Source organism: Staurois parvus, unplaced genomic scaffold (assembly GCF_062004578.1).
Source record: "Staurois parvus isolate SC_StPar_1 unplaced genomic scaffold, SC_StPar_1.0 ptg000126l, whole genome shotgun sequence".
Taxonomy (NCBI): domain Eukaryota; kingdom Metazoa; phylum Chordata; class Amphibia; order Anura; family Ranidae; genus Staurois; species Staurois parvus.
The window spans coordinates 3,887,746-3,912,126 of NW_028317922.1; the positions used below are offsets into that span (position 1 = coordinate 3,887,746).

The 24,381-nt window shown below is 40.9% G+C and overlaps 1 protein-coding gene across 2 annotated transcripts in view; it reads right to left on the minus strand.

Moving 5' to 3' along the window:
* Positions 1-24,381, minus strand: part of LOC149467025 (glypican-5-like) — a 319,714-nt gene that overhangs the window by 278,047 nt on the left and 17,286 nt on the right. For both annotated transcript variants that reach the window (XM_089672361.1, XM_089672360.1), the window contains exon 2: positions 17,870-18,031. In XM_089672361.1, coding sequence (XP_089528487.1) covers positions 17,870-18,031 — 162 coding nt within the window. The remainder of the gene's footprint in view (positions 1-17,869; positions 18,032-24,381) is intronic.

Consider the following 24,381-nt stretch of genomic DNA (forward strand, 5'->3'; position numbering starts at 1 on the left):
AGGTAGGTTGTTTCAAATGTCTAGAACTAACCACAAACCTTCTGTGGGTTTTAGGCTGTATCGCTTGGTTCTGTCTCTTCATGTAATCCCAAACAGACTGAATGATGTTGAGATTAGGGCTCTGTCTTTGGCTTGTGTTGGTGGTCATTGTCCTGCTGCTGAATGAATTTGGGACCTCCCTGATGGTACTGCATGATGGACAGCATCTGTCTGTCCTTTTCAGTACCAAGGAGGCTGTTAATTCTGGCCTAACCCCCAACTCCATATACAGCAGTGCAGCCCCATTTTTAATTCGGACTCATCAGTTCAGAGAACCTCGTTGTACACCAGCTCTTGTGTTTTCTTGAACAGAATAGTCGCTTGGTCTTGTTCCCATGTGGGAGGTGAGGCTTTTTAGCTGTAAGACTTCTATTAAGGCCATTTTTAACAGACTTCCCTGACTCGCATATAGCTGCCAAGTCTGAGTTGATAACCTTTCATCTACTGTGCTAACTATCCTTGGACGACTACCGTATTTTGAGTCTGTTTATGCACTTTGAAGGTTGATAATGGAAACTGAAAACTATTAATTTCATTCATTCATTCAGAGCAGTTTCACATTTAATTTTTTCACAAGTGCCTAAAACCCATGCACAGTCCTGTAAATTCATGAAATCTGTCTTGGTATCAGCCTCCTGTGGCCTCCAGCACAGTAGAGGGAGGAACAAGGGAACAAGGTAAAGAGGCAATCAGGCTCCATTGCAATGCCGTATGCTGGCAGAGAACATGCTGGCAGGGAAGAGAGCAAGAGGATGACCTCATCAATTTGCTACTGCTTCTTCATTGTTCAATTAGCAATTGGCTGGGGTGTGTTCAGTCTAGTTAACACTTTTAGCAAGTTATCTTTGTAGGCCTAGCAATCCAAGAGTAAGATGTAAGTGTCAGATGCCCATGCAAGGCAGCCAAGTGACATTACAGAGTGTATATAATTGCCAGGGAGAGTCATATTCATATTCTTCCCTTGATTTTTCAAAATGGATGATACTTTTACTCAGTTGTGTTAGAATCTATAGCTGTTAGGCCTAAGGTGAAACAGAACTAGGAAAACACTATGGAATGCAGTAGTAATTCATGCTTACAAGGTGCACCAATCACCCCTTTCTACCCTATCAACTAGCTTGCTCTAATATCATTCCAGCATGATCTGCCACAAAAGGAATGCTGAGGCTGAAAAAGAATTTGATCATTTATAGGACACACTGTAAAACCTGCTATAAACCTGCTGTAAAATCCAGTTGCTGTTGAGGGTCCTCTTATAACAGAAGATTCCACACTTTATTTTTAACTGTCTTTTTAAACCACGATGAACGGGACACTCCAGAGACTCTAAAACGAATTGGGTATTTTACTTGCCGTTGTATAAATAAATAAATATTTTATGGAATATGTCAACATCCAATCCTAATTCTCTTATACTTTTTGACCCTACTGTGCTACAAGCTTAGTTCCAAGTGTACAGACCCAAAGTGGGTGAAATTTGTCCACAAATGTGGACAAACTGTGCAGAAACAAAGGGGACCCAGTTGGATTGCTCTAGCAAAAAATATGGTGGTCTTTATACACTAGAATGTTTTACTGACAGTCAAAAACATGTCACCGAGCGCACCTGCTGCTCTAGGCCAAAGCCTATGTTGGCTTTGCAGAAATACAGCTTTAGTTGATATAGCTGGGCTGATATATAAATGTGAAAAACAGGTTTTTCATGTATCATTTTATACACCAGTCTAAAATTACCCTACAAATTCCTAATTCATTTCACTCATAAAAGTTGTCAAAAATAAATTCACCTTTACTCGGATGGGTGTGCCATATATGAACAAAGTAATGAAACAATTTAAATGAAGAACATTAAAACCTTTGTAATTAAATAAACACAAGCAAAAATCACATTTATGTTAATATTAGCCCTGATGAGCTCAATCATATAGTACATATTAAATACTATATTGAGCCCTAAGTAACCTCTAAAACCTGCAAGTGAAATCACAAGCCTTCCAATGTGGGGCAGTTTTATGTTGCAGTTCACATGATGAGAATAACCTCAAAAACCATGAAATTGGAAACTGAACAAAATCGCTTGTGGTTGCTTTTAAGCCAGAAGTTCTTGAAATCCACATAAAAAGGCAATACTGTATTACTTCATCATATCTTGTGTCTCACATAAGAGTACTTTCAGTGCTGAACAAGACTGTTATTACAATGCATTTGGCTGTTATTTTAGGTAATATTACTGAAAGAAGCATAACCCCCCTCTCCCCCAGGGTTAATTTTGCTTTTAACCCCCTCTTACCTTTTTGTTGGGTTATGCTCAAATCACATCCTCATACACCAGCAAATCCAGTATTGTCCTGCTGTGATCTGCTGCTTCCGTCGCACGTCTGGCTCTTAACCGTTATCTTCCTTTTAGATATTACTGGGAGCCAGCTGTCTTTTCTAAGTTCCTGCAGTCAGCCCCTGATAATGTGCCAACAGGTCAGGTCTGTCCTCCTACATTCACTACCTGTAGGCTGATGCCTACTGGGATATGTGATGTGGATATCTCACAAGACAATTATTTTACTGAAAGGGTAGTTGATGCTTGGAATATACTCCCAGCAGAGGTAGTGAGCCAGTCAACAGTAAATGGCTTCAAACATGGATCTATAGTCAAACAAAAAGTTAATAAAACAAAACAATTTAACCACTTACCGCCCGGCCTATGGCCGAATGGCAGCCGGCAAAAACCCTCACCTTTCCAGGTGGACGCCATATGGAGTCCTTTCCGGCATGCGCAGTTTGCGCGCCAGCAGAGCCGCGCATCGGCACGACCTGTCACTGGCCGTGTTCCTCGGACACGGCTGAGGACAGATCTGAGTACCGGCCCCTTTGCCGGTACCATGTGACCTGCTGTGACCAATCACAGCAGGTCACATGACAGTTGTATACAATGGATGGCTTCATTCATGCCATCCATTGTATACTAGTGTGTCTAGCTGTGAATGGTCACAGCGATCACATGCATAAGCTGGGCCAATCACAGTCCAGCTGTGTCATGTGATTAGCCGTGGCCAAATCACAGCTAAGCACAAAAAAAAAAAAAAAAAAAAAAAAACCCTGAATGAATCAATGTCATTCAGGTAAATGTTTGCTTATTGCAAAGTAATGCTATAAGCAAATTGTGTAAACAAAAAAAAAAATACTGATCACTTCCCCAAAGTAGTACAATGTTACTATGGTAACATTGTGGTATCTGTACTGTTCTGACATTCTTGGATCTCAAGAAATTGGATTGGCCGTCAGTACTTCAGGATTGATCAATATTCAGATATATCCCATAGTTTGTGAACTCTATAACTTTCCTACAAACTAAAAAATACATCCTAATTTGGGTTATTCTCACCAAAGACATGTAGCAGAACATATCTTGGCCTAAATTTATGAAGAACAATTATTTATTTGCAAACTTTTATAACAGAAACAAAGAAAAATATGGTTTTTTTTTCAACATTTTCGGTCTTTTTTTGCTAATTTAGCAAAAAATAAAAACCCCAGCGGTGATTAAATACCACCAAAAGACAGCTCTAGTTGTGTGAATATAATGATAAAATTTTAGTTTGGGTACAATGTTGTATGACCAAGCAATTGTCATTCAAAGGGTGAGAGCGCTGAAACCTAAAAAATGGCCTGGGCAGGAAGGGGGTAAAAGTGCCCGGTATTGAATTGGTTAAAAGACTCGATGGACCACTTGGTCTTTTTTCTGCTGTAATTTTTCTATGTTTTTCAATGAGACTGGTGGAGTACAGTACACATCATTCACACCTAGACAAGAATGGAGGTGGGTGGGGTGCCAAGGCTCCCCCAAAAATTTTATATATATATATATATATATATATATATATATATATATATATATAGGAGTTAGCCAAAAAAATGGAAACACTACATGATTTGCAAATGTGAAAGTGATGACGTTTCGCGTTGAAAGTGATATAGCACTCTTTTGATTAGACACCTATCTAACAGGTAGGAAGCCTCACTTTCGTCATTCACTGCGTGTGTTGCTAGTAATATGGTGTCATGTCAGAGCTTGCCAATTTATTTGCGGTGTTGTGAGGTACAGTATCGACGGTCATGATGGGTCATGATGGAATATACAGTTTCTGGGAAACGTCATCTGATAAGCATAAGTGCGGTTGACATGGTCAGCTGACTGAAAGAGACAAAAAGGACATTGTGCAGGATTGTGACACGAAGTGCTGCAGAGCTCAGTTTCAGTCTTCACAATTTTTTGGGCTAACTTCTGTATATACAGTGCCTTGAAAAAGTATTCATACCCCTTAAAATTTTCCACATTTTGCTATGTTACAACCAAAATCGTAAATGTATTTTATTAGGATTTTATGTGATAGACCAACACAAAGTGGCACATAATTGTGAAGTGGAAGGAAAATGATAAATGGTTTTCAAAATGTTTTACAAATAAATATGTGAAAAGTATGGAGTACATTTGTATTTAGCCCCCCTGAGTCAATACTTTGTAGAACCACCTTTCACTGCAATTACAGCTGCAAGTCTTTTTGGGTATGTCTCCAGCAGCTTTGCACATCTAGAGAGTGATGTGTTTGCCCATTCTTCTTTGCAAAATAGCTCAAGCTCTGTCAGATTGGATGGAGAGCGTCTGTGAACAGCAATTTTCAAGTCTTGCCACAGATTCTTAATTGGATTTAGGTCTGGACTTTGACTGGGCCATTCTAACACATGAATATGCTTTAATCTAAACCATTCCATTGTAGCTCTGGCTGTATGTTTAGGGTCATTGTCCTGCTGGAAGGTGAACCTCCACCCCAGTCTCAAGTCTTTTGCAGACTCTAACTTTTCTTCTAAGATTTCCTTGTATTTGGCTCCATCCATCTTCCCTTCAACTCTGACCAGCTTCCCTTTCCCTGCTGAGGAAAAGCATCCCCACAACATGATGCTGCCACCACCTTGTTTCACGGTGGGGATGGTGTGTTGAGGGTGATGTGCAGTGTTAGTTTTCTGCCATACATAGTGTTTTGCTTTTAGGCCAAAAAGTTCAATTTTGGTCTCATTTGACCAGAGCACCTTCTTCCTCATGTTTGCTGTGTCCCCCACATGGCTTCTCGCAAACTGCAAATGGGACTTCTTATGGCTTTCTTTCAACAATGGCTTTCTTCTTGCCACTCTTCCATAAAGGCCAGATTTGTGGCGTGCACGACTAATAGTTGTCCTGTGGACAGATTCTCCCACCTGAGCTGTGGGTCTCTGCAGCTCCTCCATAGTTACCATGGGCCTCTTGGCTGCTTCTCTGATTAATGCTCTTCTTGCCCGGCCTGTAAGTTTAGGTGGACGGCCATGTCTTGGTAGGTTTTCAGTTGTGCCATACTCTTTCCATTTGCGTATGATGGATTGAACAGTGCTCCATGAGATGTTGAAAGCTTTCTTTATAACCTAACCCTGCTTTAAACTTCTCCACAACTTTATCCCTGACCGGTCTGGTGTGTTCCTTGGCCTTCATGATGCTGTTTTTTACGAATGTGCTCTAACAAACCTCTGAGGGCTTCACAGAACAGCTGCATTTATACTGAGATTAAATTACATGAAGATGGACACTATTTACTAATTAGGTGGCTTCTGAAAGCAATTAGTTCCACTAGATTTTAGGTAGGGTGCTGTGAGACATGCGATGGCTCCCAGTACTGTGCAAAGAAACGCAGGCATTTTTCTGCACTGCAATGTACCGCACATCACACCAGCGTTGTGTTAATGGGGCACACAGAAAACAATGGTTTTCTAAGTGTTATAGCAATGAGCAAGATAATAACAATAAACAGACATCTGTTGCAATATTCACTTTTAATCCAGAGCTCTCAGTACTTCTTTTCTGCCACAAGATGCCATCTGTCTAATGGCCAGCATCATTCAACTCACTTCCTTTGAGCTCAGGACCTACTTCTTAACAGTGAAACGAGAAGCAGCACATTGATTAGCTAATCTCTTTGTCTCTTCTCCTTTCAGCATGCTCCTTGTCCGCACATGGACTCATTTGCTTCTTATGCTGCTTCTTCCTTTCACGGTCCAACCTTGTTTAATAGGGACTATGTCAGGACTTGTGTCATCACCTGGGTCACCTGCTGGCGGCACTACGGTTCCCAGAGACAAAGGGTGCAGTTCCGGTGGTCACCAGCAGGTGTCTCCCAGCAGCTGGGTTGTCCGAGTAATTGGGCTGCACCTGAAGTGGGCTGCTGGGAGGTACACGTCAGTGACGTCACTACTGGTCAGACGCATTGACGCCATACACGTTGTTCTGCAGGGGACGCGGATACACACGTCTGTGCTGGGCGTCCATCAGGCTGCACGTGCACTGGGATGGTAGTGGAGCCCGTCTATCCATATTCCCGATGCTGGCAGCTGCCTCCAGAACTTCGGGCGTAAATCCATCTATGAGAGAGACTATGCAGTGTCATCTATCCTTGGCACGGGTGGTGAGTGGAATACTGAAAACATAAGGAAGGAAGCACGGCTCATTGCCGTCACTGTGTTGATGTTCTTAGTGACAACCATATTGACTCTCTTTATGTCACTTATTTACTACAGGATGGGGACATCTTCTTACATTTCCTGAAAGGTGCACAGCACCCCACTTCTATTATACGGCATGGATACCCCTACATTCTATTCTACATAATAAGGGAGTTACATAGTCCACATGCTGGCGGTGAAGAATATCCCTATATTGCACTGGCAGGGCCCTGCCACTTCAGTTACAGATGGTGGATGTCATATGGAGATATTACCACGGTCACTAAGTTTATTTCTTAATACCATTATGGACATGACTGTCTCTATATCAGATCTTACCACCCATTGTGCCCACTAGTGCCTATTTTTGAATCATCACTATTTTTTTTATGTGTGTTACACAGCACAGCCTTAGGCCATTGCGCCTACATTAGTAGATTTACTTTTCACTGCATATGTCTCTCATTGATTATTGCCCTAATTGGATGTTTATGTATAGCATTGGGTTCCTGAATCCAGCTTTAACTGGTACCTATGTATACTTTATTACATGTCTGATGTATAGCCTATTATGGTACAATTTTTTGAATACATCCCCTACATCAGTGTTTCTCAACTCCAATCCTCATGGACCCCCAACAGGTCATGTTTTCAGGATTTCCCTCAGATGAAACAGCTGTGGTAATTACTAAGGCAGTGAAACTGATCAAATCACCTGTGCAAATAAATGGAAATCCTGAAAACATGACCTGTTGGGGGTCCATGAGGACTGGAGTTGAGAAACACTGCCCTACATGGTGGTGTTACCTGTGTGTCAGTGCTGCTCATGTACTAGACCAAGTACCACTATATATTCATGACCGGTCATGACGTCTGTTTTTAACTACATTTTGGTTTTAGGTCATACTTTACTGTATGGTCTCATTTTGTGGTTACGGCTAACTGAGATATTCACCTAAATGTCTATATATGCATTGTTTGTAATAAAGCATAATTTTTTGAGAAATGTTTGGGTATCGCTTTCTGTTCATGAGGTAACCACTTTTCTTGTGAATCTCTTTTCACATCCTCCCTTTTTTTGAGGTATAGACGTCCACCCATAACTGTGGCTCAGTGCTTCAGCATTCTTCCTGCAAGCTGTGTCCCTGCTGGAGCCTGATCTTTGTTCCTGAGCCTTGTTCCTGGACCCTCACCTGGCCATGAGGCTTGTTCCTGAGACCTGCTCTCTGTACCCTGCATCTAGCTCTCCTAGTACCTTGTTCCCTGCTCCTCTTGTTTCCTGTCTTAGGCTCCTTTCACATGGGCATCCTGTTTTTTTCATCAGTTCAGTCACGTTTTTTCCAAGAAAAAACGGATCTGTTTGCATCAGTTTTTCATCAGTTTACATGAGTTTTTCAAAAGTTCACATCAGTTTTTCATCAGTTTACTTCAGTTTTTCATCTGTTTTTATATTGGTTTACATCCATTTTTCAATTCGTTTTTTTATCTGTTTACATCCGTTTTCATCTATTTACATCCGTTTTTTGTCTGTTTACATCTGTTTTTCATCTGTTTACATCGGTTTTTGTCTGTTTACATCAGTTTTTCGTCCATTACGTTTTTTTTAATGGAAGAAAAATAGGAAGAAAAATGAATGCTAACGGATGTAGACATTAAAGGATGTAAACAGATGATCATCCATTTACATCTGCTAGTCCATAGAAAAACATGGGTGTCCGTTTTTCATCCGTAAACGGACAGATGACAAATGGACATACGGAACGTCTGTGTGAAAGGGGCCTTAGTCCTGACCTTGTCCTGCGTGTGTGTGCTCCCTTCATTTGCTTATAGTTAGTTAGGTTATCATTTGGTTTGCTGCACTTTAACATTTATTTTTTCACTTTACATTGTTTAGGTTTATTGGTGCTGTTGGTAATGTAAGAGTAATATTCATGGTAATAAACTTATGCTTCCTGATTTTCTAAGGTACAGCCCACTGATCTGATCATCCTTGCTGGATGCCTGTGGTATCTCTGACAGACTGCAAGAGGCTGATGCCAGGTCAAATTCAGGTACTTACAAAAATGACTACAGTTAGATTGGGTCTACTATATCTGCCTAGAATTCAGCTTTAAAAACAGTCTTCAGTTTTCTTTTTTCTGGATCCCATTTCCACTAATCTTGTTATTAAGTTTTTAATACAGAAGGGGAAATGTGTGGCTAATCTGCAAATCTATATATTTAATACAGTAATGAAAATATAGAACAACAAATGTAAAATGCAAGAGACTGATACCAGGTCAAAGGATAAGTTCACCTTTGGGAACGTGTTAAATGGTCCTCCCGTTTTTAGGGTGGAACATGTGACATGTTCCCATAACTGCAGCCGCGCCCCCCGCTACCTCTGACAGATAGTATGGGGAGAAGGTTTCCCCATACTATCTGCCAGATTTGAAAACAGCGTGGCCGTGAGGGGCTCTGCCCACAGGGCCTCTTCATTCATTCACAGACTTCCGGGAATGAATGAACTGCAAGTTCCGACAGCCTTAGCGGCTGTGGGCTTGTAGTTTTCAATGAACTACCACGGCGCTGTGGAGCGTCATGGTAGTTCATTAAAGCTTCCTATCAGAATATCTGCTTGCTTGTACATCCGGTACGGCAAGCAGATATTCTGATGGGTCTATAGGAAACCTGCATGGCATCAGTGATCTACTGATCGGTGCTGCAATACTTTCCAGGCTCCTTTGGACAAAAAAATGTGCATTTATGATTTTCGTCCAAAAGGTGAACTTATCCTTTAAATTCAGGTACTTACAAAAATGATTACAGTTAAATTGTGTCTACTATGTCTGCCTAGAGTGCAGCTTTAAATACAGGCTTTGGTTTTCCTCTTCTTGAGGCCCAGCTCTACTAACCTTTTAATTAAATTTTGGATACAGAAGGGGAAATGTGTGGTTAATCTGCACATCTATATATTTAATACAGTAATGGAAATATAGAACATCAAATGTAAAATGTGAGAGCCACATAAAGAACTACTGCAAGGTAAACACTACACTAAATACTAACCTCAAATAAATGTGCATTGAAAATACTCTATACTGTAGTTTTGTAGGATCAAATGTACTATGGAGGGATTAGTGGTAGCAGCTTTATTAACCCAAGTATACCAGAAAAGAAAACATTTATCCAATATTTAGGGGAAGTCTCCTAACAGTAAGTGTGTGTTTTAAAAATTACTTTTTTAAAATTCACCCTTTTTTGTGTATTTTATATTCATGTTGCGGATACAGTTGAGTTCAATGAGGTTTAACTCTACTGTAATAACATAAAATTAACAAGTGGCTTTTACAATGACTATGTGTGTATGCAGTGTTTTCCTTTAATTGGTATCACATGTATTCTGAAGAATATGTTTCATTTTGTAATGATCATTCCCATGTAATGATGGCTCAAGTGATAAAAAAGGGCACATTTCTCAAAGACCAAGCAACAGTTAGAGCTGAGAAAGCGTATTTGTCACCAATTGTTATTTGTCTAACAAGCTGCTCATTCATTCGTTTAAAGTACTGCCAAATGCCAACACAAATCTTTAAGTGAAATAAGATGTGAGCAATTTATTGTCATGCTTCAAGGCATAGGCTTGGCTCTTTGTTACAGTCTCATAATCAGTACATATTCCAAGCAGGGCAGCTGGAGGGAGAGACAGAGGCCCCGCATCTACCAGCATTATCACAGCAAGAGCCGGGTAATACTTGATGAAAGGTGCTTGTCACCTATAAAGTGTTTTCAGGGAATTACAAGCTGACCACTTAACACCACCAGGGAGCAGTTTGTAGAGTGGCTGCACTATGGTCCCAACCAGTGTGATCTAAACCTCAGATACCTTTCCATGGTCCATGCCCAAGAAAGCTCTTTGAAAGTATCTATATGAAACCTGATGAAGATAATAGTGCATTAGTTCTTCGAAGAAAAACTAACTACTATTAACAGCCACCACGTATATATTTGCATAGAAAAAAAAATCTGTTAAAGTACTAAGGCGCCTATTCATAAAAAATCTGAAAAGTATACGTTGTCTTTTATTTACAGCAAACATTAAGTCTGCCATTTTTTTAGAAGCTGAGCTTTGGGATAAACAAATATAGGAGTTATTTACTTAAAGACTTTTACTTGGATTGGTGTTATTTACTGTTTGCCACTTTATACCTTCCAGTCAAACATTTAAAAATTAAATGCAGGCCAGGGAACAATTTGTGGCAAGATCTTACAATGCACAGCAATACAAAAAACAGTTATTTAGACAGTCTTCATAAATAGAACCCTACTGTTTATGGAGTCTCCATGGCTCTAAAATCATATACACAACAACACTGTAAAAAAAACCTAGAACCTAAACTATGATAGCTACTTCCTAACAGTTTTCAGCCCAACTCTGTGGAAAAAGCCAGATAGGGAGCCGGCTCAAGGCACAGAAATTGCAAAAGGTAGGAGTCCCAGCAGTGTATGATACAAAATCAAACCTAAAGTGTTACTAAACCCAGGACCCTGCATTCACTATATCTGGTGTCCCACAGTACACAGAACATGGAAGTGCAATTATTTTAGTAAATATAAACTGCTAAATATCTTTTATCATCAGCAGTTAGAGCAGTCCTGTGACTTCTACCAGTGTCCAGCAGAGCACTGGTTAAAGTTTGTAGAGGAGTTTTCATTCTCCTCGGATTGTCCTATGAGCCCGCAGGACCCCTGACCGTTTGTCTGGATAGTGCTGATTGGCCCTGTGTTGATTACTTGCACCCTCAAAAGAAAAAAAAAAACTCTCTAGTAATATACACCAAACTGAGCATGTGCAGCTTGGCCCCAAGGCTCTCTTCTATCAACAGATGGATTGGGGCTATAGAAGAAGGGGAGATCAGAGAAGACAGAATCAAACATACTTTTACACAATACAGAGGATTAACCCCTTAGGTTCCATAGTGAGTATAACAAGCATGCTTTTCTGCATATACAGGCTGATTTTACTGTTGTGGGCTTAGTAACACTTTATTATTATCATTTATTTATTTCGGGTACTTCTATAGCGCCGTCAATTTACGCAGCGATTTACACACATATATTGTACATTCACATCAGTCCCTAGCCCTCAAGGGGCATACAATCTATGGTCCCTAACTTACATTCATAAATACACATACTAGGGTGAATTTAGACAGGAGCCAATTAACCTACCAGCATGTCTTTGGAGTGTGGGAGGAAACAGGAGGAAACCCACGCAAGCACGGGGAGAACACGCAAACTCCAGGCAGGTGGTGCCGTGGTTCTGATATGAACCAACGATCCTAGTACTGCCAGGCGGAAGTGCTAACCATTTAGCCACTGTGCAGTCCTACTTTAAAATGAAAAACCTGTTTTATGGACTTTACCACCCCATTATGATTTATGAGTCCTCATGCACACTTGACGTTTTTACAGCTACTGTTTTTGGCCTTTGACGTTTTTTTCTACAGCCAGTAAACCACTCAGCATGTTATCCTATGTGTCCATGCACACATAGACTGTAATAAACATTTTTTGCCTGGGACGTTTTTTGGCTGGAAAAAAAAGCCAGGACTAGTGGGTTTCTAGAGGAGTTTTTTAGCTGTAAAAACGCTCTCATGCTGAAAAACGCATGAAAAAAACTGCATTTTTGGACATTTTTTTTACCCCCGCAAAAATTTTTTTGGTAAAAAAACCTCTAAAAACCACAAACACTGAAAAACGTTGGAAAACGCCACTAATTGCGGGAAACCACCACTGAACGCTAATGCAAAAACGCTAAAAAACTCACGTTTTTAACGTGACTTTACACAGCTAACGTTACCAGCGTTATCAAAACGTCAAGTGTACATGAAGGCTCATACTTAGCCAAATCTAAAACTTATATAAACAAACCACGAACCACAATCCTCAAATATCAAAATATTTAATGATAAAACACATGTAATCATTGTACATTAAAGTATACAATCAATGTGATGGTGCCTCACTAAACAAATGTGCAAAATTACAATAAATAAAATACAATTAAGTGCATAAAAGAATAATTAACAACATCTTTCTTTTCTATTCAACACTGTGTAAACTATTATCCCCTATCTATTTAATCATCTCTATCATATAGTATTCCAAAAAATTCATAACAAAAAATTATTTTAAAAATTCTATGCATTTGATAACAATATTAAAACATACTGCTCAGACCTATGTAAATTAAGTCCCATGTCCAAAAAACTTTTTCCATCAAAAAATAATAGTCTTTCAAATCTCAGTGTTGAGCATGCTGATTTCACCAGAAATAAACTGTGGAGTTGCATAACACCTCTTCTGTTTCTGTGCTCCCCCATCAGGTGCTGCACTCACCAGATCTCCATGACCCCTTAAGTCGATAAGCGGGTCCAGTATAGCTTTTTCCAATGATAGGCAGCTTTCCAATTCTCTCATTTGCATCCAGCCCCATTATTCCTTTGAGCAGCCTCTCATTTCTCCAGCTCCCAATCCACCATAAAATAAACAAGAAGAAAAGCCATCATGCAGTACCCTTTTGAATCATTTAAAAGCCATTCTTGCTTGCCCCACTTCTTATTTCCTTGGGCACGCCTTCCACTTACCGAAGTGATGTAGGAAGATATGAGTTCACAGACCTACAGCCCCACCCAATGCCTTTTGTGTCAACTTGACATTGTCAGTGACTTGTGAGGGAGCAAAAGGTGAAAGTGAGTATAAAATTACTAAAGTCACAGAGTCCAACAAAGATGATATGGTTGACAAGCAACCCCCCCAAAAAAAGAAAAATTCACCCAACTGTACCCAAACCTGGTAGCTCAGTTTAAGTAAATCTATGGCAGAAGATCAGCATGGAGAAACAGTGAGACATGCCTGTCTTTTACATCTCAGGCTTGCTGTGTGTAAGTAGATTCCAACATGCTTGGTACAAATATAGATCTATATTCAGACTAAAAAAATGGGGCAGAATCAATGGACCACATTTTGCTGCCATCACTATTCTATGTTTCTGTGACCAACAGTTAAGTATGGTCCGCTTCATCCACCTCTGAGGCAAAGGCTAGCCTACAGCTTAACAAGAGAAATATAATAGATTCCTTCATCCATGCTAAACGCGTGGATGGAGGAATCTCCACTGCTGGCTAAGCAGCCGGGACACCTGTGGCTATTTGAATACACAAACAGTGGCTGACTATTTTCCACTGGGCTCCTCTGATGTTTTAAACAAAGTTTGTCAAGTTAGGTTGTGCTGAAGGGGCCGTGTATGGCCAACTTGAGTGGATACTTTCATGGATTATTATTATTATACAGGATTTATATAGCGCCAACAGTTTGCTCAGCACTTTACAATATAATGGGAGACAATACAGCAACAATACAGTTCAATACAAGAGGGAAAGGAGGGCCCTGCTCCTAGGAGCTTACAATCTAGGAATGCCATCATCTTTACTTCTCCCTGTGATGCACTGGTTCCTTGCCCCTAGTACCACTATAACACAGAAGATGTCTGTGTGCACTAGTCACTTTCAAGAATATTTTTCAGAACATGGTTATATTATTAGGATACTGCTGAGGCATTCAGACATACTTGCGTTAGTGTCAAATGTGTTCCCTGGCAATCTAACAAGTTTACATTTTTGGGTTAGAGTTGGAGGAAACACATTACAAAGATGTCACCAGTTGTGGTAGTGACTGCTACATCAGTACCTTTTGCCTTGCAAGTTAATATATAAATACCCTGCTTGCAGTAGTCTCAGGTGCACCTCAAAGTCAAACCCGTGTCGAGGATATCCTATTATTTTTGTAAATGAGCTTTAAAACACAAGACAAGCATTGATGTTCTTCAAGTCAGGTCTCAGCACTCTGCTCTCTCCCCTCTTCCTGTGCATCTGTTCTGTGTTTACATACAGCTTAGAAGCATGGAAGGCTGCCAAGTCACTGCTGGGGGGGGGGGGACCAGGGTGAGCTGACCCACTAAGAGTGGAAGTGCTTCTGTTGTGAATTTTTAGGATGAATTACTCCACAGTGCCTACAGATACAAAGGTCAGTGAGGTTGTAGTAAAGGACATTTACTGCACTCTAAAGAAGTATTTGAAAATGTGTAGCCTAGCCACAGGTTCACTTTAAAGTGTTACTAAATGCAGGGCCCTGTATTCACTTTATCTGGTCTCACACAGTACACAGAACATGGAAATGCAATTATTTTAGTAAATATAAGCTGATAAATACATTTTCTCATCAGCAGTTAGAAGAGTCTTGTGACATCTATCAGTGTCCACCTGAACACTGGTTAAAGATTGTAGGATGAGTTTTCATTCTCCTATGACTGTCCTATGAGTCTGCATAACCCCTGAACCTCTGTTTGGACAGTGCTGACTGGCCCTGTGCTGATCATATGCACCCTCCCAAAGGATAAACAAATCTCTACCACATACACAATAAACTAAGCATGTGCAGAGTGACTCCAAAGACTGTGTTATCAGGAGATGAGTCGGGGACAATGGAAAAAGGGGAAGATCATAGAAGACAGGATCAAACAGCCTTTTTACACAATGCAGAGGATTAACCCCTTATGTGTATAACAGCATGCTTTACTGCATATACTGTACAGACTGATTTTTCTGTTGTGGGTTTAGGTTTCCATCAGAAGGTTAATGGCATTTTTATTCAGGCAATACTCTAGTAGTGAGATTAGGTGTCACTGATTTACCATTGGATTCTCAATTTAGTTGCTTATTCTGTCTTAATAAGAATCCTTCATGGGAGCATGACACCATCGTTTGGCTTTATAACAGATGCAGCAGCTGAGCAGAGCTGGGAGTTTGGGAAGGTATATCCTAACAAAAAATCCAAGCTAAGTCAGACACCATTATGTTTCCCAAATTGTAAGCAACCGTGAAAAATTAAAATATCATTCTGTGCTGCTTGTAAAGGAGAGTCTGAATGGATCTTAAATCTAAAATCGAATTTATATTTTACATTAATGTATTCTCTGAATTAAGGTAAAAATGTCCACTGCTTGTCCTACCCACACCCATTCTTAATTACTTACCTGACTCCTGTCACCTCTCCAGTACTGCCTCGGCTCAAGCATCACTCCTCTCACTTCCTGAACTCACAAGAGACTATAGGGGTAGATTTACTAAATCTGATGCACAAAGAATCTGGTGCAACTGTGCATAATAATTAATCCCCCTCAACAAGAGCCGCAGGAGCCATAGTCAAACTCCTATGAGGTGGGAGTGGAGGTATGGCTTACTGGTGCTGTGTGTGTCTATGGTCACACACAGCACACAGCTCGGAAGCGTGCACGCACGGGTGGCTCCTTAGCACCTGGCTTGCTGAGGAGGCACACAGAAGAGGGATAAGCAGAAAGCGCCAGCAGAAGTTTGCCAAAGAGGAGGTAAGGGACCACTCTGTCTATTTTCATTGCACAGAGTAAGTATACCATCGCTTTCAGCCTTTATTATCACTTTAATGTCAGTATCGTGTCAATAAGTACTGATTACTGCGTTTCTATGGAGGGTAATATCCTTAAAAGTGAAATATATGCACTTTATCTTCAGAAGCTTTCCACAGTGTTACCACCTGCTTTCAGTTGTGCATGGCAACTTGGAAATGAATTTTAAAAGAGAAGCATGGCCAAAGTATTTTGTCCTTACTTGTCTTGTGGATCAAGAGGCACAGGCGTGTACTTGCTTTTGCTTTTGTGTGTACTTGCTTTTGCTTTTGCTCTCCTGTGACCCAGAATCAGCCAACAACATGGCAGAGCCACTCGAGGCTCTGAATGGATCTCGACCATATTGTCAGTGTCCACCCAGCTGCCTGATTGAGAGCTGGTTCCTGCTCTCAGCACATGGAGTGCCGAAGCCAGCTGCACCCATCCCCTCTGCAGCCAGTGCTGGAGAGGCAGAGTGGACAGTGGTGACTGCTCTCTGCTCGGAGTAGACTTGAGAACTGAGCGATCAGCGGTCATGTGATCACTCAGTTCTCCTCCTTTAGCTGACGTGGGACACCTGTAGCATCACAGCAATGCTGGAACATAGAGGTGAACATGGATGTTTATTTTTTTTAGCAACCCTAAACTTCTTTAAATAGCAAAGTTCAGATAAATTATGGTTTTTGCTAAATATACATAAATTGAAGAAATTATTTTTTTATACAGTAGGGCTCAGAAAGCATGTTTTCTGTAATCACTACAACTAATTGAAACATAATAAGCTCTAGGATCAGGTACATGCAGATACATCCAATTAAAGGTACATAAAGTAAGCACAATGTCAGTTAAATGATTGGTCATAGAGACATTGAGCAGCAGTCACGCTCCTACACTTGGCAGCTGTTAGGGCATCTCTGCGTTGCAGTGAGTCCCTAACACACACAGTATACATGAGATGAATCCTAGATGAGAAAAGAAAAAAAAAACATGTCTTCACTAGTAATGCAGATTTGACAGGGTTGGTATTTACCATGAGGAAAACATGTGCCCGTGCCTTGGGCAGCAGGTAGAGACGGATTAGTAAATATACACATTTTAGTACAGTTCCTTTTTGCCTTCATACTCCCATCTCAACATGAGGGTTTATGATAACAGCAGAATAGCATAGAAAAATCTAAAGTCTCTGCAGCTCAAATACAGTAAATTCAGTACATTCTCTATATACATTGATGGATGGGACATCTGAAGCAGACTACTTTGAGAAACAAGTATTTTAAAGTGGAAAACTCTCATGGTCCTGGGTCAATGTTATTTTAAAGTTTTATGCATATCCATTAGTATACTAAAGTTGTATATCCTTTTTCACTATATACAAATACATCTTAATTTTACAAATGAATGTTTAATACAGGGTACACCATATAGGCAGATTCATAGAGCATTAGCAGGTTTTCTAAAGAGAGATGACAGAAGAAGCTGTTTACATTCCATCTCTCTCTTTTAGATTTACCAAAACTATTTAGTATGAGGAAATACGTAAATATTCTATTTAGTTTGCATCAGTCAGGCAGACCCTTGCACTACATAGCTTATGGTTGGTCTAAAAAAGATTGTACAATCATATTTTACAGTATATGGTTGGCTTCACTCATTTAGTTGAGTGTGTAAATTTGAGCTTGGGTTTTTGAGTTTTGAAAACAGTAGGCTTTCTTCATACAGAACAGCTATGAATAGGCAGGCAGACGTGTGAAAAAGAGCCTAATTCTCCAGAAATTCTTGAACCTCACTAAGCTTAAAACTGAAGAAGTTTGCCATGATAATACATGATTTTGGCTGTCAGATCCTCACCTTGAAAGGCAGATGAATGTGCAACAATCGTGAATTTGAGCTCAAAATTCAGAGCTTGGATGTTATGAGCCATCTTTCTCTTCACCGCAGCCTGGTAGCTCTCCTCCATTTTCCTAGTACAACATGTTGGAGCCTTCTGCTCACAGATCTGAACATCGGACTCTGTTGAATACAATAAGGAAAGAGAAAGAAATGATGGTTATAATTATTTGCAAAGGTTGGTTGCACATGCCATATTCATAAAGTCACAGAAATTAGGCATTTTGATGCATTAAGGGATAAAGGTATTAAAGCTGAACTCTAGGCAGACAGTTAAACACGCAGATAAATGCATATCTAAGAGCTGGTTTACCTTCCAAAAGAATTTGTATCTATGCCCATTAATTCCTAAGATTTACAGAGTTCTACCACACAGCAGAGCCTGGCTAACCTTATTCTGCTGCAGTTTCACTTTCACTTACAAGTCTTCTCCCTATCCCCATGCTGTGTGTTTCCTTGTGCTGCTTATCTCTCCCCCTCGCTGAGCTCTGCTGTAAAAGGGATTGCAAGAGACTCATACCAAGTCATATTCATAGTAGCCTTTTGTTAAATCTACACGTGCACATTTAATTTATATTTATGTAATCAGTATTGCTATAGTTAAGGTTCAAAACAGTATTAAATAGATGGAGAAATGGTGAGAAATGGTTAGAATTTCTGAAATTACATTTGTTGCTGTCAGTGTTTTATTTTTTGCCCTGGGGACAACAGCACCACCTATTTCTTGCATCACTTTTACCAGGTCAGGAAATAAGCACACAGACCTAGACAGAAACTCTGGACTACTGTATTGCATTGACTAGTAATGTCCATAAATCAAACATGATGGTGTCACAGAGAAGCTTCTGTCTATGATACAGGCACACACAAGTTTTATGGGGCATTTCTTTTCCTTGGCAATGCTTTCATTGTCTGCTGTTCCCTTTCAAGTCACTAGAGAAATTATTTCCTAAAATATGTCAGTGGAGTTCCTAAAGAGATAGGGGTGCAAGCTTTCAACTCAGTTCTCAGAAGCACAATTGCTACATAGTTACATACAAGTTATCATATGTTAAAATACAGCTTTAAGTGTACGTTTGGCCAAAATAAATAAATTAATAAAAAAAACTCTGATGTGCACATCTGCAATACATGCATGTTTCTGTAGTGCTCATCCCCGGAGTAGTAGATCACCCCAGGTCTCCCTTGCTAGTACAGAGACTTTCTGCCACAGACACAGCTCCAAGCACACCAACACAGAGGTTCAGTTTAGGGGAAGTCTTTTTGTGGATTTTATTTGCAGAAAACAAGAGGGGAAAAGGGGTGCAGGGTACTCCAAAATGACATAAAATAGCAACAAACTTCTTAGCACAAATCCTATAGCAGCAGGCACACATGAAAGTCCTGAGCTCAGGTCTTACTCACAATGTCCCAGGAGCTGTTTGCCACCCAGCTTCCACACAACATTCTTCATTGAGGTAGACAAAAATAATCCTTCTCCAAACTCCCAAAGCAATGCCCTACAACAGATAACTTTAGTAATCTTCTCCAGGCCCTCAACGCAGCACCAGCTGAGGCCCAAACTGCAACTCTCGTCTCACACTAGCTGCCTCCCAGGGGCAGCAGCCCCAGGAGAAGTGGAACCCTCTTAGCAGAAAAGAACACTCTGCCCAGGCCCCCCAAACATTTATCACTTCTACAGCCACCTTCTGGGCACCCCCTTCCCAAAAATTATCTGGCATCCAATAAATATTTATCACTCAGTGGTTGATCCTCCCATTCTATGCTCTTCCAGAGGCAGACGAGAACAATGAACCACAAAGCTCAGGAAAATCTGACCAGACCAAAAAACAGTTCCCCACTCTACTGAGTACAGTGAAAGCAAAAAATATTTTTGTAAATTTAGCCTATCTTTTCTCTGGGTGCTACATCTCTTTATGTTGTATCAATTTAAAAATGCTGCAAGTTCAGTAAAATGCCTGGAGGTCATGCCAGAAATCCAGTAAACTCCTACCTTATTTTGTTGGATGGCAGCTCTGCTGCTGCTGCACAGAATTTCCAAACAGTGTTGTCACCCCTTCTCATGGACTACGGAACTCTACCTACCCAAGCCTGTCTCTGTTCCTAACCACTAGAGATAAGCTTGGGTTTGGGCCAATCCATGTTCGGCCTAACCCGAAAAGAAACTGTCAGTGCTGGACCAATCAGCTGTGGACGGGGAATTCCCCACCCAGCAGCTGCATGTACACAAGCAGGCAGAGATGATTGTGACACCAGTGAATGAACATGGCCACATGGACCGAACCCAGACTCATCCCTACTCTCCACATGCATACATTGATTTCTCTTCCAGTTTAACAATGCTGCTGGTTGACACCCAGAAATCTTCCCATATATTTTGGGTAGGGAAGAGCTCCAGGGAGACGTAGTTTTGTGGGTGTACCTACATCAATAGAAACTCAGCTCCCAGCAGCTGCCTTTCCAAGAATTTTACAAGCTTGGTGATGATGTCACAAGAAGTAATAAAAGCCTTTTTTAATCTACAGGAACAAGATGGAAGAATTAACAATCCTGGGGCATGCTCTGCTAGGGAAAAGGGGGGTTTGGGGGTAATCTTGGGTCATGCCTATACAAATCCTTTAAAAATCAAAGGCATAGTGTACATTTAAAGGCCAATTCCACCTTTCTGAACTAGTTTCATGTTACACACATATTTAGCGCATCACATGAAACATGGTTTCATTCCCAGTCCTACAGGCTGAACAGCCATGTGAGTATGTCCAGAGCGTAAGTGTTCTGGACATACGGCCCTAAAGGCATTGGGCCCTAAACACAAGTACCACTCAGTACAGCGTTTAGCCCCATCCAGCTACAGTGCATTTCAGCTTGCCATAGACTTTGAAAGGCTGCAGATTGTGAGACTGGACGCTGCACCATTGCCTTCTAGGTGTGCAAAAATTTCAGGATTGGACAAACAGGGGTTAGATGCTCAGTGCAAGGGCCCTAAGGCTAATGCTTTTAAAAGTAAAGCGGAGTTCCACCTGAAAAAAAAAAATAAAAAGACAGCAGCTACAAAAACTGTATCTGCTGACTTTTAAAATACAGACACCTGTCCCTCGGTCCAATGGTGTCCTCACCATGGCTGGTTTCACAGGCCATCTTCTCTCCCTGGTACCGGCATCTTTAGTGTGGGCACTCGGCTGTGACAGCTTGCGGCTTCACAGCCGGGTGCCCACTGCAAATGCGCGAGAAGCGCTGCGCTTTGTGAATGGTCCCGTAGTCTTCTGGGAACTGTCACGTGTCCCAGAAGTCTACGGGGGGGGGGACAACTTCCGCTTCCGATTGTCTAGGCGATTGCAGCGGAAGTGGCAGCAGGTACCTGTCAAATTCGGGTACCCACTCCCCAAAGGTGCCAATCTTTAATGGGGAGAGGGGGACAAAGGCTTAAAGCGAAACTTCCCATATTAGGTGGAGCTCCGCTTTAAGGAGTTTATCCAGATACCAGATGTAAATTCTAAATTAATAGGATATATCTATGTATATAAATCACATAGATATCATTAACACTCTCAAGGCACAGTGATCCACTTTGTGCTTCCCTTTCTATATCTGACTACTGAAACTATTTCTGATGCCTTCAAACTGGAAATGGAAGACTTATAAATAGTGCTATATATGAAGAATATGAAGAATGTACTTGGCAGAGATGCACTGAGCTGAGCAGTGGGCTCTCAATGCAGACCAGCAGCCTTGTCCATTCATATGTCCTCTTATACTAATTCAGAAAAATACATGAGACTAGTTTTGATATGCAACCAATAATAAGTGAAGGGTCTAAAGCAGCAGACTGGTCATGACGTACATAGACAAAAAAGTGTCACAGCATAATTCCCAGTTGCCATGGTTATATTAAATCCTTGTTCCCAAATAACCCCAGTCCCTAGGCCATAGTCAGAAGGTTAATGTCTGATGACACTATCTGTAAGTCTGTTTATTTTCAGACTGGAGCCAGAAAAGTGACACCAGGATGGCACTGTCTGTGACATACAAAACACATGGAGGATCAAGCGTTGTGTCCACCAGCTACTGACAATATGAAAGATTTCTGCTGTGATACATTAGAAACACATAGCCTTACTCTGCCAGCAAAATATCCCTGTCTTCAGCTAGCATATGATACAGATTTATATAGGAAAATGGGAAGAGACCCGCTTGGTCTTGGTCTGCATTTAAGCAGAGGTGCATTTTTTTTCTAGCATTAGGAAGGTGCATTGCCTTGGTTCTCTGTGCAATTTCCTTACTATTTATTTATTTATTACAGGTACTTATATAGCACCATCAATTTACACAGCGCTTTACATATATATTGTACATTCACATCAGTCATGCATTGACATATCGTACATACTCTCCAGCACCTCAGGATATGCAGAGCCAAAAGGGAAGCCAAGGGTACCAGGACAGCGACAACCAAAGGAAATGCTTCAGGGGTGCAGCCCTCCTCAGATGGGGAAATCAGCCACTGGATAGAGAGAAAACAGATGGCGCACACACCTAGTGCATTATCCAAGGTTTATTGTAGGAGTGAATGAATAATAAAAACATACTCACAGATGAAGCATGTATCTAAAAAGCATCAACCTCTGATGCTGATGTATGATGAATGGAAAATAAGAGCCTTGCTGTTGATGCCTGAGTGGGATGGTGTGGGAGTGTGCTTTATGCCTGTGGGGAAATGGCTGCTGGAATGCAAACCACGAGATAGGAAGTAAACTCCGGATGACTCATGACATCATACATCAGCATCAGAGGTTGGTCATCAGCTCTGAGGAAAGGGATTTGTCCCCGAAACGCGTCAGCCATTTGACCGCACTGACAGTGAGAACACCTTGCCTGCCGTTGTGGCCATTGTCATTTTTCTATGCTTTTTAGATACATGCTTCGTCTGTGAGTATGTTTTTATTATTCTTTCACTCCTACAATAAACCTTGGATAATACACTAGGTGTGTGCGCCACCTGTTTTCTCTCTATGCATTTACATATGTTTGGATACATTTTTGAATTTAGAATTTAGAGTGAATAGGGTTAACAGCCATTGACCATTGCTTATTAATACTGGTTGCCCATGCATCAAAACACGTATGCAGGGATGCACTGGATGCTTTTGCTCTCATTTTGGTATAGCTGGGCATCACATGCGTCCCTGTACCTTTAGGGAGGGATGGGCTCCTCCAGGCACACCTGCCCTTAACCAATCCGTTGATACATGTGCTCCTACTATGGAGACTTTGGAAATTTTAGTTAGGTCCACAGTATACAGAGGACTCTTGACGTGGGACTGTGGCTTACGTATGTATTTGCAAATGTGTGCAAACAAAACCCTCTGTTTTTAACGCAAACTGTTAGACAGGGCCAAATTGGTTGTTTTGCAGGCTGGCTGGTAAGTGTTGCTGGGAAATCCTTTGTTTGATGTGCATTGCCCTTCCATGTGCACCTTACTGCTAAGACTGGTTATAGGTTGGGACGGTTGCCATTTTTGTGTAATCACTAATGGCGCCATTCCCAAGTGTGAATGGGGCCTAACAGGGAACCATGACACATACCTTTTGTTGCTTCAGAAGAAGTGTATTAAAAAACAGTGTAAATGGGCCCTAAACCTCATTGTTTCAATGTGAGTCTACATCTGACCAATTCACGTGCATGCAGCTGCTACAAATGCACTGACTGAAATTATTGAGTACCACTTGCGACAATCATAAAACACCCCACCCCACCTCATCCCCACACACTGTTAAACCAGCCATAAAGTTTACAATCTGATTGTATAATCTGCTTTAGATTTACCAAAAACTATGTAACATGAGGGCCTAAAGAATCCATTCAATTTGTTTCCAATTAGATAGGCCTTTACGGTACATAATTCTTGATGGATCTAGATCCAAGTCCAATAAATTACATATTGGAAAATGCAAAGAAAAGAGAAATTTAGGTTATCTAACCACAAATGATGAAAGCTTCCTTGACTAAATTACCCAAAAATTACTGATGGGCCACAGGAGATGGAAAAAAACAACAAAGCGGACAACTTGTCTGGTACTCAGAGATTGGAGTGCTGAGCCCTTGAAGCATGCACAAATTTCTGCACTACCTGAACGGTGATGAGCAAGGTTGTAAAAGTCCACTGTTTCGTTTCTGAGGACATATCAGTACACTGAAAAAGATAGCATACTAGGCACCTGCAGAGCCCACATCATCAGCATCTCCATTGTAATTGGACAAGTTCTGGATAAGTAACAAATCTTTTTTCTTTAGATTGTTGCCAGGCAGCCATGTTGATGGATCTTGCTGGAAGGATCTAAATGCATCCAGTGCTTTATCTGTTATATTACAGGACCAGAACTGGAAAATAGCAGGCTGCTACTAAGATTATCTCACAGAGCAGCAGCTGCTTCTATATTCTCCACACTTACTGGGTTATGTGTAAAGATCCTGG